Below are 15,165 nucleotides of genomic sequence, written 5' to 3' on the forward strand. Positions count from 1 at the left end.
GCTCAAAGTGAGCCCATAAACAAAATAGTCCATCCTGATGCCATGGGTTTATAGAGCCCAAGTGCAACACCCAAGCACTACTTCACCAATAGATTTAACATAACCTCCTCGTGCTCCCTTAAACTTTGCCATGGGTTTATAAGAGTTTAGTCTAATTAGACTATTAGTGATAATTTTGATATTATTACTAAACGGCGCCGTTGCACCTCCAGTCTCCCAAACCGTAAGACCCGCCCCTCTCTTCCTCACTCTCTCACTCTGCCTCTCTGCCTCGCAGCCTCTCTGCATCTCTGCCCTCTCACGCGGCCACGGCCCAGGCCCACGCCGTTCACTGTGCACATATCGCCGTCGCCCCCTCAGCCTGAGTCCCCTCCCTCTTGCCGTCGCCACCTCAGAAACACAGACCCGCTCTCTCGCCGTTGCACCTCCCCTCACGGCCTCACCTCTCGAGCCGTTCCCGTCGCGCACACAGCCCCTCGGCCCCTCTCTCAACGCTGCGCTGCCCTCTCTGTCTCTCACCGTCTCACGCAGCCGGCAGCCCCTCTCTCACGTCTCTCTGTCTTCGACGGTAATTTTTCTTGGAACAATCTCGGATGTGTATATCATTTTTAATCTCCGTTGGTTTAATTGTTATGGGGACTTTTTTGTTTCAAAGGTTTATTGGTTAAATGGGAACTTTAGACATCTTTGAGAATTTTCGTCTAGGTGTTGCTCGTTGGATTTAATTCCTATACAATTTTGTGCATCTTTCTTTAAGTTCAGGATTGTTTAGACATATGCTCCCAGTTGTTAAAAGAAAGCAGAACAGAGAAACTATTTTACTTTGGGTTGTCGATTTCAAACACAACAAAGAAAGTCTATACTTCCAAGTTGAGTGAGACTCTTACGTCTGCAATGATATGGTTGGGTTGCGGACTTCCTAGGTTTTTTTCTAAGGACCACGTTAGCCTAAAGCTCTGTTTGTTATGTTTGATTAAGCATTTGAGTTGAATGAAAGCTTTCAAGTGGCTTTGCTCCATTGCCTTCAGTCCCATATCTCTTGTATGACTTCCAAAGATGAAATCTCCCATTTCTACTAAGTCAAAAATGAAAAATAAAACATCTACTGAATTGTAAAAAAAATGTACCTATCAGTTGGATGCCCTTTTGAAAGATTTATTTGCTCTCACACGTAGATGGATTCAAGATATTAGAAGTAATAATAAATAAATAAAAAGTTAAAATCATCTTCTTGTGGATCTTTATTTGTCTAACGTCAATAGTAAAGATCATTATTTTTTATAAACTTACTAAACATATTATATTCTTTTCTAGGAATTTGTATTATAATTTTTTTAAAATTTTTGTGTTTCTTAAATTTACTATTATTATTCATTTCTTAAATCATTTTTTATAAATTTACTAAACATATCATTTTTTCTAAAGGTTTATGCAAATGTGGGGGCAAAGAGCAGCCTTTTACCTCTTAAGATAGGATACATTCCCAAGCATTGTATTGGGCTCTCATCCATAAACAGTACTGTTCCCCAAGAGCACCTGCTTTCATATATAGTGATGAATCTGATCTGTAATAATATTCTAGGTAGGTATCCTTTTGATGCAGTTTCAGATTCCATGCATTTGTCTTCAGCTATTGGTCTCTCTCTCACATATATTTGTTCCAAGTTCTAGATTGCTAGCCTTCTCTCTCTCTCACAAATCTCATGCATTCAATAAATTAAAACCGGAAAACCGGACCGGAACCAGTAAAACCAGATGTACCGGTTTAAGGGGGTAATAGGTGCGTAATCGGTTTTTGAAAATGCAAAACCGGTACATACCAGATCGGTCCTAAGTTTTGTCCAAAACCGGACCGGACCGATTACACCCCTAACTCACCCAATTATCTCTACTATTTTTCAAATGATTTGGATGTTTCTACCGAGGATCTAGAATAGAAACAATGGGCAAGATTAGTTGAGCGTAGTGGAATAAGTGCCAAAGGTCACAAGAGTCTATAAGTGGATATTATTCAAGAAACTAGTAATTTCCTTTTGAGTATTATTTTGGGACATTGATGTTATGATTGAGATTTTGTGGTGTTCATAGTTAATTATGTTGTAGTTCATTGATGTTCTCATAGAGGAACGTATACATTTGGTTTGAACAAATGAGTTTTGTGTGTTATAGAGCCTTTGGAGTTTATACCTGTATTGTTGGGATTTGGTTTTAAGTGACGGGAACTAACTCCCTGACCCTCCTGGTTCGGGGCGTTACAAGTAAGCTATGTTTGTTTTGGACATTTAGTTGCAGATATGCAGAGGATAAAATGTTTCATATTTAACCATCTTTAGAGTATAGAAGCATCATTTCTAAATGCTAGTGCATTTGAAATTCTCCCATCATGTAAGCAAATTATAACATTACAGTTTCTCTTATCTTTTATAGACTTGCCTCGGTAAACAACTCCTGGAAAAGGCATCTCATGGAGTATTCTCGTGCACGTGGTTTTTTGTTCTGTGACTTTTGTGGGACAATGCTTTCTTTGAAATCAACTAAGTATGCTGAATGTCCCCTGTGTAAGTTTAAGCGCAGTGCGAAAGGTATAGCTGTCACGTTAGCTTGCGTGGTTACTTTGATCGTTACATGTTTTACTCAATCATTGTATTATGCACTCATTTTCTTAGTGAACAGAAATACCTAGAAGGGTACATACAGGAACAACTCTCTGTATTTCCATACTGGCATTCTTGTTCCCGTTTTGGGGTAATGCTTTGTGATGCAGTACGCGTGGCATCCAAAGTCTATCTCCTGCTTGATGGCAGTGGGTTTACAATATTATGGACCCAGAAAGCATTTATTACATTACTGTTTTTTCAAATGATTTTGTACATTCCTGATTGGTTGCCTTTGTCTTCAGAAATTTCTGAAAGGGAGATATCTTATGTAGTCACAGCTGAGGTATGCCCTAAACTGATCTTCTGTTGCATTTGATGTTTTGACAAATTATGTCTTTCGAAATGGCTGAAGCTTGATTATGTAATAGGATAGGTATGTAATAATGCTAAACTTACCTAACTTATATGATATGTCTGCCTGTATGACAAATGTTGAAAATAAACTTTCTATTGGATGTTGCATTTTTGTACATGCTTTATGTATGGTTTTTGCCAATTATATCCACATTTTTCACGTTCACACTTTTTCAGGCACTTTTAGAAGTCTGAGCATATCTTCGGTTAAAATATAAAGCAATTAACTTCTGAACATGTGTTATATGTCATGGGTTTCATATGCCAAGCTTTTGATCCTTTATTTTTTCAATTAAGTTATCTTGGCACCGAGCTTTTTTCCAAATGCGCGTTTATCATGTTGCAGGATATCAGAAGGGAGCTGGGAATCTCACTGATTCGAGACCAAGAAGTGCAATTATCAAAGGTAACTACTGCTTCACTGCAGTGTGCTGATATCTACGTGCATTGTATTTGCTGATGAATCTGCTGTCAATTTATCCAACGCTAATTATTTCTTGACAGGTGAAAAAGAAATGTGAAAAATGCGATAATGAGGAGGCTGAGTATTGGACCATGCAGGTATTCTGCCAGATGATATTCTTCCTTTTCTGAGCTCTCAATGTAAGATGCCTTTTATCTTAAGAAATTGCTCCGTTTCTTGTCTTTTCCCTTGCCAGATGAGATCAGCGGATGAAGGGCAGACTACATTTTATCGATGCACCAAATGTGGCCATAAGTTTTCAGAGAATTAAGTTTGTATCGAATATGTAAAACCGCATTCCCGGCCTGCCTTTTTTGTTTTCTCGGGCATCGCTGAAATGTCGGTTGGCATTAGATTCGATCGTGGTTCACCTGCTGTTATTCGAATTGTATGGGCTTCACTGGGGATGGTGCTTCTTGTGTTGCCCCCAGAGAAAGCCTCAGACCACATTAATTATATTCCCAGTAATTTCTAACATGTACAAGTTGCAAGAAGTTCTTGGTCCGCTCTCACTGCTTGCATGCATGAAACTATTGGTATGCTCCCCTGTATTAAAACGGAGTTAGCACCGCCCCGTTTCTCTGGATGCTCAACTAGTTTGGTCTCGTTTGGTTATACAGATGAACAGATGAAATAAGATGAGATAAAAGTTTAATAAAATATTATTAAAATATAATTTTTATTTTAGAATTTAAAAAAATTGAATTGTTTATTGTATTTCAGTGTTTGAAAAAATTATAATAATTAAATCAGATGAGATAGTTTGTATATTCAAACGATGAGTCTCAAGGCTATTCTCCATTAGTTCTAAGGCTGATTGCGTAAGAATTATTAAGGTCACGTCTTATTGGTAAAGATGATGATTTACTTAACTTGCGGATATAATTGCGATATACTGTTTTGAAATTTAACCAATCAAACGATAGTTTATGAATCATATATAAACCAATTAAAATAAAGAAGTGTTATATACCATCTTTTTGTCATCATCCTCTACTGTGTTATTAAATAGTTAGAAATTTATTTATCATTCATTACTTATCATTCAATTATTGAATGTCATGTAAGAGCATTCATAGCCAATGCCCCGTAACACTATTTTCCTTATAATTTGAGGCTCGTGTTACGGTTTTGGTTAATATCCTTCTTACGTCCGAATCCCTATTTTAGGAAAAAGGTTTAGGAATGAACAGTAGTTCTCTAAATATAGAAAATCATTATTCATCCCTTAAATCATCTTTTATCAATATTCTAATAAATAAAATAAATTCTTTTTCCAATCATCTACAATTTCTCTTATACTCATATTTATTATAGTTTTAAACAATAATATTAAAAATAATTTAAATAATTACTAAAATATAAAAATATTAATTTTAAAAATATTATCATACCTGCAAAAAAATAATTTAAATTTTGTTTAAAATATTCACTAGAGTAATAGTTCAAAACATAAGAAAAAATATTGAGTAGTTAAGTTTGTAAATAGAAGTGAGAGAAAAAAAATATTACAAAAAGAATAGAGAATTATTATTTTAATAAAATAGAGAAATGGTAGGAAATTGGATGTAACAAGTTTTTGAAAGATGAGTAAAATTTAAGAAAAAATTTTAGAGAATGTGGTTTTTAGTTAAATTATAAGAAATTTTATAGGGAATGAGATGTGAATGCTCTTAAGAGATGGTAATTAAGGAATTGACTATTAGTGAAGTTATATAATATTTTTAAAAATTTTTTTAATGATTAAGGATTTAAAAAAATGCTTAAAAATAAAAAAATAAAAATTTCAAATACACTGTAAAGTAGTAAATGAGTAGTAAGAAGTAGCAAATTTATCATTATCCATTAAGGAAATAGTGGATAGAATTTTTCTTTGAATACATGCAACATAAAAAATTGTGATTGAGGATGATAAATTTTAGAATTCATCAACTATTATCTCTCTTTTTAGGTTAAATGGATATATTTGTTAATTGTTATGTTTTTATTTTTCAACCTGGCACAGAATTTGAGCAAACCATTGAAACTAGAAATTACATAATACATTTTAGACAGAAAAAGGAAGGACGTAATGTTATATTAAAAAAAAAAAACTTGGGAAATCTCCTAATCCCCACAAGGTCCGATGCTTAATATTTCGTCCTATTTTTGTGCACCCGAATAAAAAACAAAGGTGATCACAAAATTTCTAAAAGAGAAAAAAAAGAAAGGATCACAGCACTGTGGGCATGCAAAGCTGCACTCGCTCATGATGCTTTTATTCACGCAGGAACAAACGACAACCCATCGTCACCAATCATACAGCCATACCAAACGACAACAACTTCACCGGAGGCGTAACAACCGCCGGAGACTATCGGTCGCTCCGGCATCTATCCCGGTAGCCTCGGCATTGAAACAAAGCTTCGGCCTCAAAGAAAACTTGGGCAGTGGCAAACTACTCGGAGGTGGAGCCAGACTAAAAACTGTCCCCGAAAACTCTTCCAACTCTTCTATGGCAACCTTACCAGGAGTCTTACCTAAAACTCGGGAAACATCCCTGGGTAGATCATTCGGGTCAGGCCCTAACTGTTTAGTCGAAGCCATGATCAAACATTCGGAAATAGCTTGCCTATTTTTTGTCAAATCTTGCTTTGGATCCTCTCTTTTTGAGGGTTTTGGTTTCTTTGGCGCAAGGGACTGGTCTCTGTGTTTGTTGGTCTTTCGGGTAGAAGGAGGGCAAGAGATCAGGCATCCGGCACGAGAAGGGAGAGATTGGTGAGTTATGGGGGCTGGGAGAGGAAGAAGAGGTGGCTGCTGTTGGTGATGATGCTGCCCAAGTGGGCGATTGAAGATTGAGGCAGAGAGGGGATAGGAAGATGAGAGTGAAGGTGGAGGAGGAGGAGGAGGATGGTGGTGCAAGAGACCACCATAGATGTTCGTGGGGACGAGATTTTCGGAGGTTTTAGAATTGAAAGCGCGAGCACTTTTCCTTGGGGTTTTGATTTGCTTGTAGGGAGATCGAGAGATTGATCGGTCCATCGATGAATACGGTACCATAACAGCATCCATTCTCAGATTGATTTTAATTTTATATAAAATAGAAGATAAAGGAGGCGTCGATCTTATAATATCACGATCAATAGCCTGGATTTTGTGGGAACCAAAGATCAAAGAGGAAAAACCAAAGATCGTGGAAACAAAGATCAATATGTTTCAGAAAACTTCATAAGATTATATAAAAAAAAAAACAATAATCTTAGGTCAAGGAAGCAAGAAACAACTTGTACAGTATATCCTCTAGAATTTACCGCTTTGATATATCTCGGAATAGCAAGTTTTAAGAAAGAATATATATCTATGCTATGGTGTAAGAAACAAAGAGGAAAAACCAGCATGAAAAATCAAACTACCATATGTATAAAGATAGATATCGGTTTGGATTTCCAACCCAGAAATGATCGATACGATAGAGAGACCCTTAAACGGGAGGGAGGGTTTGGTTTTTGTTTTCTATATATGCTACTTCGTGATCTTTCCCCTCGACCCAGACCCCCTTTTTATAGAACCCAAGCTCCAACGGCTACTTTATTATTGGTATTCTTATTTTTTTATTTTTATATTTAGTATTGATATTTAGGCTGTATTCGGATGTTAAACTAAATTGAATTCAGTGAGTTGAGTTGAGATCATAAAATATTTTTAGAATATTATTTTTTAATATTATTATTATTTTAAAATTTAAAAAATTAAATTATTTATTATATTTTGTATTAAAATTTGAAAAAATTATAACGATGAGTTGAAATGAATTGAGATTAATTTAAGAACCAAACAAAGTCTTAAGCTCGGTATAATGTACACTGTACACACTGATACCGAAATAAAATTACTTTTTTATATTTATTATTTTATATAAATATAATTTAGAAAGATAAAATAGTAGTAGAGTAATAGCAGGTTTATCATTTTCCATTTTATGTTACTCCCAAGTATTAATTTTAGTATTTTACCGACAACCGTTACGGTCGGTTACCCGTTAAGTACCCCAAGACCTGAGATACTTAGGGCGGCAACCGCCGGTGGGACCTCGACCGTTGGATCGTGTTCTAGGAAATATCCGTTCAGGATATTATGGGCGTTGGATCTGGTCCTGGTTCTCCACGAAGTTTGGTCTAGTCAGCGTATGGAGACGAGATGAATCCTAGCCATTCACGTTTTCTTCATCGTGGTCCCCACGGCTTCCATGCAATTGCTTTTTTAGTCCATGTGCCCTGCCGTCAATTGCAGGTAATGGGGGAGAGCAAACACGAAATAAATAAAATAAAAAGATCTTTGTGGTAGAGCAAATTGAGTTTGTACACGTGGCGACATGCTAGCCATTCTTACGTAGCTCGAGTGGATTCTATAATGACGATTGCCGGCCCAACGTGTGCCGTGATAATAGTGCTACCTATACATTTGAAGGGTTTAGTTTTTCTCTTTCTTTTTTTCTTCTTTATCATTTTTTTCTTCTTTGCTAATTGCACTTCCTTCCATATGAATTATCATTTACTTAATAAAATTTTTGTGTACAATCACTTTGCGTATTACATTAATATAATTGGCTACATTAATTTTTTTAATATAAAATAATTATTTTAACAAATCACATCAGTAGATTTTGATAAAGTGAGATTCGGATTTTATTTTGAATTTTGTAAACTCTTTTTTTTTTTTAAATGGACGCTAATTAAATTTGAATGAAAATCTGTATAAGAAAAAAATAAAAACTATTTGCGTAGCATCATCTGCAGTTAAATGATACTACTAATTAAATTCAAAACACAATGTTATCCCAAAGTTTTCTAAACAAGTTGCATGGCATGTATCACTGTCATGGATGATATTTTTGTTCCTTATTTTATTTATCATCTAAGAATGGAAAATAAAAAATTAAATACAAAGCATGGGATTGGAGAAACCAAAAGAAAAAAAAAAATATTAAGAAATTATAACATTATTTTATGCTGCACAGTTCATATACAAATCAACGGATATTGGTCATATGTGACGGAGTCTTATATATTTGTAGAGTCTAATATTTGCTAGCTTTGGTCGGCCATGAAAATTAGGAAAAGCTAGGAAGAAAGAAAATCGAATTTAATCAACGGATGGATGATGTGTGGTCGAGTTTTGAGCAAATATTTTGGTAATGGAATCGGCCGTTAATATCGATCGAGTTCGGTGGGTGGGTGGGTGCAACCTTAATTTGACGAAGACAACAAAATGATCAATAGATTCTCTACGGGAAAGTTACGTGACATGGACAAATTAACCAATACGCGGTGCAAATGTCGAAGACATTCATATATACTGATATGACTTCTTCAGGCCCTGGCCTCTTGCTTCTCGCTTAAAATATCAATCTGACGGCTATATATAAATGTATTCCATGCATGTTGAATACTCTAATAATCCATGTCTGATTAATTAGCTGCTAGCTAGCTAGCTAGGAGATCGATGACAATTGTGACTAGCCGGGGATGGAATGGGGTGTCATTATACTGAAGGTTAAAGGTTTAACTAAATTAATATCTAATAGTTTTAAAATTTTTGGATCAATGGTTGGATCTTAATTAACAATTGGTATCAGAACAAGAACCACGTCACGGATTCAAGTAACAGAAGGACCTATAGGTTGGATTAAAATGCTTTGGTACTATATATGAGCATAGTGTTAAGTCATTGAATATTGATAGATAAGTAAAACTGTTAAAAAAAAAAAAAAAGCTACCATCGGGTTAGTGTCGATAAAATGGGCTGCCGTTGATGTCAGATTCAAAAGCGTGGTAGAATGTTATGATCCTGAGAGTTAAAAGTTTAACCAAATTAGTATCCAACAATCTTAAAGTTTTTAAATTAATAGTTAGGTCTGACATGAAAATTGTATTTTTTTATTGGCTTTGACACAGAGCCTGAGAGGTCTCAACCACCCAAAGTTTTGTGGATTAGATTTTGGTTGGTGAGGGAATTAGAACTTGCATGCGTTGCTTCAACTTCAATTGTCATGCATGCATATATGGCCTGCAGTCCGAGAGCCAAGCTAGGCCGGTACTGAAATTGAATACCTTTTATTCTTTAATTTATGATTCCCTTTGGCCAAATTGTAGGTAGGATGGATCAGAATTTCTTATAATTTTATTTTCTATATAATATAATTCAAAGAGATATGTTTAAATTAATCCAACATTGTCAAAGACTTAGAGTGCATATTGCAAGCTAGGTGCGTACCATAAACAACATTTAATGTCGTGAGACTCACGTACATATCACTACAAAAGAAGTAAGAATTACCGGCGTTTATATTATCGACGGTTGTTTATGCGTCGGTAAAAATATATTATTGCCGGCGCTTATTGTTTACGCCGTTAAATAATTGATTTTTCCGGCGTTTATATTGTTACGCCGGTAATTATATCTAGCTTTGGCGGCGTTTACAAAAATGCCGAAAATATATCAATTTTACGCCGGTAAATTAGTTGTTTCCCGACGTTTATATTATTACACCGGTAATAAAATATAGTTTTGGCGGCGTTAAAAAAAAGCCGAAAAGTGATCAAATTTATGCCGGTAAATAATTGAGTTTTCCCGCGTTTATATTATTACGCCAGAAATAATCTATAACTTTTGCGGTGTTTAACAAAATACCGACAATTGATTAATTTTACGCCAGTAAATTAGTAGTGTTCCGGCGTTTATATTGTTACGCCGGTAATAATATATAGTTTTGGTGGCATTTTAAAAAACGCCGACAATTGATCAAGGGACTTAAATAATAATTTTTTATGTTTAAATCACTAATTATTTATTCAAAGAATGGGTCATGAACCAAACTAGTAAAGGGCATCTTGCTAAGATTCACAACTTACAAAAAGAGTAGTAAAATATATGTTTGTAAAATATATCTATAATTTATAAAATATAAATTGTACATTATTACATAGAATTTATTAAGGCATAAAATTTTATTAATATATATTTTATTTAAAGTTTATGATCAAATAAATTCATCTAGATTATAATAACATATATATATTATATTAAGATAAAATTATAATAACATTATCTTATATATAATAAAATATTATTATATATGTATATTATATAAAATTATATATGTATATTATATTGGAGACATGCGGCATGCGAATGGTTGAATTGATAGTATGGAGCGCCACTGCCTAATGAAAACTTAAGTTGGCGCCTCCCCTCAATTTTTCATGAAATTTGAACTTCCCGCTCACGGCTTGCAACCCTACAAATTATAGTATTTCTTCCTCTTATTCCCTCGTTTATCAGCCAACAAGTTTACACATGTGAGACGCCGACTAGATCGAACCAGCAACCACGTCCTGCATATATAAGTCGATGCACCTGCAGTTGTTCTGCAAACCTCTGTTTTAAGCAAGACGAACAGAGCAATATTGTTCTCCAAATTAACCGAGCCACCGAGGGCCATGTCTTGCTGCAGTTGGGCCACGAAACCACCGCAAGCAGCAACAGAAGACGCCGGAAAACAAGCCTCCACCGCCCAGTTGATGTTCAGCACCACTGTCCGCAACTCCCACGCCATTTTACGCGTAAACCCCCCTCAGATCATGCTTTCTCTCTCCATTCTCTTTCTCTTTCTCATCACATTATTAATATTTCTCCCTTCTACAGTACAGTACTGCCGCCTCCCAGCCACCTTGCGCCGCCGCTTCGTAGCTGCTCTCATGCATGGAGAGTCTCCGTCGCACATGAGCCTCTGTTTGGTTCTTCTCTCATGGACTTAACGCCTCTCTCATTTTTCATCTGTCTATGCTCTTCATCAATCTTTGCTTCTTCATGTTCATGCATGCTTGTTTGTTGATGTAGTTTGTTGAACTTTTTGGGGGACTGCATGCATTGGAGGATCAAAAATCCTGATCTCAAATTTATTGCTTATTTCAAGATATGAGTACTTCTTCAATGATATTCATATTTCTTCTTATATTATTTTATATAACTTGCCACCCCATACGGCATAAACGTTGACATGAAGAAATGCAGAAAGTCATGGGGATTAACATTTCTCTCTGTCCCTATGATAATTATTTTTTTGTTTTTAGAGCGTATCATGCCTTACAATATTTTCGACAAAAAGAATTGGCCGGTTGGTTGGATCTAATTAATACAGTGAATTAATTATAGCAAATATATGTATGTTTGGAAAAGGGAAATAAAAAGATCATTGCTTCTTATTTTGTTAATTTTTTTCCACTTTCCATCTATTATCTGACAATTTCTGATGTCTCTCGCTCATCCATAGGGAAGTTATGGTACTAGAAGCACTTCTGCAATATTGTTTGTGAAAGGAAGAGATGAAGTAGACTTTTACAAGAGGCATCTGGGGAATGAACTCGTGGAAAGCCGTGCAACTTCTGTTTGGCTAATCTCATATATATATGTAACAAAGTTTCAAAATGATTTGTGAGTTAAAATGCTCGGGGTTTCATCACATGTAATGATTTTATATATAGTTGTTATTAAATGACTTTCATGTGATTTGATTTGTAACTTTTTTATATTATATGAATAATGATCCATTATATCATATTTATTATCAATTTATATATTATATATTTTTATTGTGGTATATACGATTATTGGTGCGTTTTAATGCAATGCGTTGACAACGAACTAGTAGCGGTGTTTACATTACGCCATTAATATATGGATTGTGGTGGCAACGTACTCGTGGCGGTGTTTAGATAATCGTTGTTAATTTATTCAATGTGTTGTCAACGTATTATTAGTGGCATTTAATAAATGTCCCCAATTTATATGATGCGTCGGCAATGTAATAACAGCGGTATTTATTTGTAACGCCGCTATTTGCATTAATAGTGGCGTTTATCTAAACGCCGTTAATGTATTCAATGTGTCGCCAACATACTATTGGTGGCATTTAAATAAATGCCGCCAATTTATATGATGCGTCGGCAATGTTCTAGCAGCGGCGTTTACTGTAACGCTGTTATTTTATGCAATGGGATGACAACGAACTAATAGTGGCGTTTTGATAAACGCCGTTAATTTAGGAAAGCTGGCGGCGTTTAAAGAAATGCCGCTAAATTGTATACAAACGCCGCTACTAAGATTTTCAAGTACTGGCGTTTTGTCAAACGCCGGTATGTGAAAATAGCGACCATCCACTACCGGCGGATGGTTACGCCGGCAAAAAACCGCCACTAATCATTTTGCGGCATTTTTTTGTTAAAGTGCCGGCGCTTATGGAACGCCGGCAATCCTTGTTTTTTTTGTAGTGTATATAATATCTATCATTTCTATTCGAATTTAAAAAGATATTGTTTAGATAATGAAATATAAGATCAGGAGCTTAACCCACTTATTACAAGCTGTCTTTTATATATCACAATATATCACCTGTCTTTTATTCATAATAAAACATTAATACCACCCTAACAAGCTGTGATGACGTAGAATTACATGCACATATATGTGTATCATGTGCGTGCATATATCACAATATATAAATTAAGTGAATTGCTTTCTCTAAAATTAAGTACTAAGAACATATATATAAGAAGAATAGAGTACATTAATTAGCTAGGTGAAATAGGACATTACAGATTAATGCCCACATATAATTTAGTCATGGCCAACATGATCGAGTATTAATACTAATTCGTGCCGTCAATGATCAGTACTTTGATCTAATTTGCTTATAACTTTTATTGCCACGCTTCCGTCTAGTCATGATGATGATCTTCAACAACCTTTTTGACAGGATCAGATCGTCTTGATTTATAGATTATCCAACATATCACGGACAAAAGTATTTTTTCAACAAACCCCCACCTTTACCCAAAAGGCATTGATCGATGATAGATAGGGTTTGGCAAAGTATGAAACGAACCACACCACCAATGTCAATCTCCATTCATGTTACATATATATATATATATATGAATGTATCATTTATTAAAACGCGTTTCTCTCGCATTCTTATTGGCTATCCATCGACCGACCATTTGATTAAATAAAACCATCAATAAATAAATAAAAAGCTCACGTTGATCTTAACTATATATATTAGTGCAATTAAGATTCGATATGATCGATTGCATACATTTCACAAGGCATTAGAAGCCAAAATACATAACAAAATATTTGATTTTTACGATTTAAAATGGTTGTGCGCTTATTTATTATTATTATTTATTTTTTATGTGTGCGTACGTAGCGGCCTTTATGATTATTGGGTCTCTCTTCAACTTAGGGTGTCCACGTTGTCTTCAGCATATATATATATATATTGATTAATCCTAGGAAGCAAAGTCACATGTCTTATTAATTAAACTTCTTTATAAGGTTTGGTTGGGAATCATCCATTGTTGTGAAAAAAGTATGTGTCGTTGCTGATGCATGAGATAAAGGGTGGATCCATAAAGAATGGAAAGCTGGTCGGTGACTTTAATAAATGGTCGAAATGATGTAAAGTAGACTATGCACTGTACCCAAATTCAGCTCCTTTTCAGATTGGACCCAGCCGAGGAATTGCTTGGAAGTTTTTATATAAAAAGAGAGAGGTCCACATGGATACTGTTTATATCGCCTAACATAATTTTTTTTTTAATTTTTTTTATAATTTATATATATATATATCAGCTTATAAATAACAGATAATGATGTAGCTTTGAAGAATTGAAATGAAACAGGAGCATGATTATTCTTTTTTTTTTTTAGGGCTAAAGTAGACAGAAGTTGACCTTTCAACCGAAAAGGAGACGAGTTGGGCCCAAAAAAAGCATCCTTGCTAACATAGGATATGTCTATATATATAAGACCAAACCATGAAATTATGATAATGGACCCTCCAATATTTGGGCTTTAGTTTAGAAATTTTGTGTCACTTTGTTAATCGGACTAAGCAAGACAGGAGAATATCACGTATGTCTCTGTTCACTAACTTTTACGACTTGAGCCTGTGAGACTAACCTTATATTGATTTTCACCGCAAATAAAATATTGCAAGTAATCGAGCCCAAAAAATGTATATTTACAGGTCCATATTTCGCCATATCGATAATCTAAGAATGCAAAAATCTATTATATCAATTACTAAAATAGTATTTTAACTTTGTTATAAATTAAAAGGGATTCACGCAATGGTCCGTTTGCAAATACAAATATTCTCAAATATTTCATTCTCAAATATTATTCAAACACAAGATATTTTTCAATTTCAAATCTTCATATTTTTCATCTAATCATTACGTAATGTCTAATAATTACAATTTTTTTAAACTTCTAAAAAAAACACAAAAAATAATACTGCTTTTTCAAGTTTAAAAACAAAACTAATATTAAGAAATTATATTCAAATATTTTTTTAACTTTATAATATTTTTATTCTAACTTTATCTCCTCTCCTTTTTCAACATCTAATAAAATATTTTAATTTAAACTATTTCACTATTATTTAGATACATACTGAGATATTCTAAGTATTCAAACGGTGCTAAACTTACAAGTAAGAAGCCAAATACCATTACAATCTAAAATTTAGCTAATAATTCCTTAAAATTGTCTGCATTCGAAGAGACAAATGGGTTGCATGCATTTGCCTTAAATCTCCATATATGTGCATGGTTACAGTTTCCCTTGCAATTGATTAATTTATGT

At 34.5% G+C, this 15,165-nt stretch overlaps 3 protein-coding genes across 6 annotated transcripts; 2 read left to right on the plus strand and 1 right to left on the minus strand.

Moving 5' to 3' along the window:
- The first annotated feature begins 307 nt into the window (after positions 1-307).
- On the plus strand, positions 308-3,951 carry LOC121261415 (DNA-directed RNA polymerase I subunit RPA12-like). Its single transcript, XM_041163768.1, has 6 exons — positions 308-568; positions 2,428-2,582; positions 2,900-2,940; positions 3,358-3,417; positions 3,516-3,572; positions 3,671-3,951. Exons 2-6 carry the CDS (start codon positions 2,465-2,467, stop codon positions 3,743-3,745), a joined length of 351 nt encoding a protein of 116 aa, XP_041019702.1. The 5' UTR covers positions 308-568; positions 2,428-2,464; the 3' UTR covers positions 3,746-3,951.
- Positions 3,952-5,557: 1,606 nt separating this feature from the next.
- On the minus strand, positions 5,558-6,987 carry LOC121261412. Its single transcript, XM_041163764.1, has 2 exons — positions 5,785-6,987; positions 5,558-5,746 (listed from the first exon to the last, which is right to left on the minus strand). Exon 1 carries the CDS (start codon positions 6,523-6,525, stop codon positions 5,800-5,802), a length of 726 nt encoding a protein of 241 aa, XP_041019698.1. The 5' UTR covers positions 6,526-6,987; the 3' UTR covers positions 5,558-5,746; positions 5,785-5,799.
- A 3,692-nt stretch (positions 6,988-10,679) lies between these two features.
- Positions 10,680-12,070, plus strand: LOC121261414. 4 transcript variants are annotated; one of them, XM_041163767.1, is made up of 3 exons: positions 10,775-11,075; positions 11,163-11,249; positions 11,786-12,070. In XM_041163767.1, exons 1-3 carry the CDS (start codon positions 10,953-10,955, stop codon positions 11,948-11,950), a joined length of 375 nt encoding a protein of 124 aa, XP_041019701.1. In that variant the 5' UTR covers positions 10,775-10,952; the 3' UTR covers positions 11,951-12,070. The 4 variants fall into 4 exon arrangements, 1 of the variants encoding a protein (XP_041019701.1); XR_005939895.1 differs by having other exon boundaries at positions 10,776-11,075; positions 11,158-11,244; XR_005939894.1 differs by having other exon boundaries at positions 10,776-11,075; positions 11,163-11,244.
- Positions 12,071-15,165: the final 3,095 nt, after the last annotated feature.

The sequence above is a fragment of the Juglans microcarpa x Juglans regia genome, chromosome 4D, assembly GCF_004785595.1.
Source record: "Juglans microcarpa x Juglans regia isolate MS1-56 chromosome 4D, Jm3101_v1.0, whole genome shotgun sequence".
Lineage (NCBI taxonomy): Eukaryota > Viridiplantae > Streptophyta > Magnoliopsida > Fagales > Juglandaceae > Juglans > Juglans microcarpa x Juglans regia.

Bases quoted from the DNA above. Each gene is read 5' to 3' on its own strand.
- LOC121261415 (XM_041163768.1), top strand. From the start codon at position 2,465: ATGGAGTATTCTCGTGCACGTGGTTTTTTGTTCTGTGACTTTTGTGGG. The intron at 2,941-3,357 runs GTATGCCCTAAA...ATCATGTTGCAG, and splicing joins CTTATGTAGTCACAGCTGAG to GATATCAGAAGGGAGCTGGG. The intron at 3,573-3,670 runs GTATTCTGCCAG...TTCCCTTGCCAG, and splicing joins CTGAGTATTGGACCATGCAG to ATGAGATCAGCGGATGAAGG.
- LOC121261412 (XM_041163764.1), bottom strand. From the start codon at position 6,525: ATGGATGCTGTTATGGTACCGTATTCATCGATGGACCGATCAATCTCT.
- LOC121261414 (XM_041163767.1), top strand. From the start codon at position 10,953: ATGTCTTGCTGCAGTTGGGCCACGAAACCACCGCAAGCAGCAACAGAA. The intron at 11,076-11,162 runs GTAAACCCCCCT...TCTACAGTACAG, and splicing joins ACTCCCACGCCATTTTACGC to TACTGCCGCCTCCCAGCCAC. The intron at 11,250-11,785 runs GTTCTTCTCTCA...GCTCATCCATAG, and splicing joins CGCACATGAGCCTCTGTTTG to GGAAGTTATGGTACTAGAAG.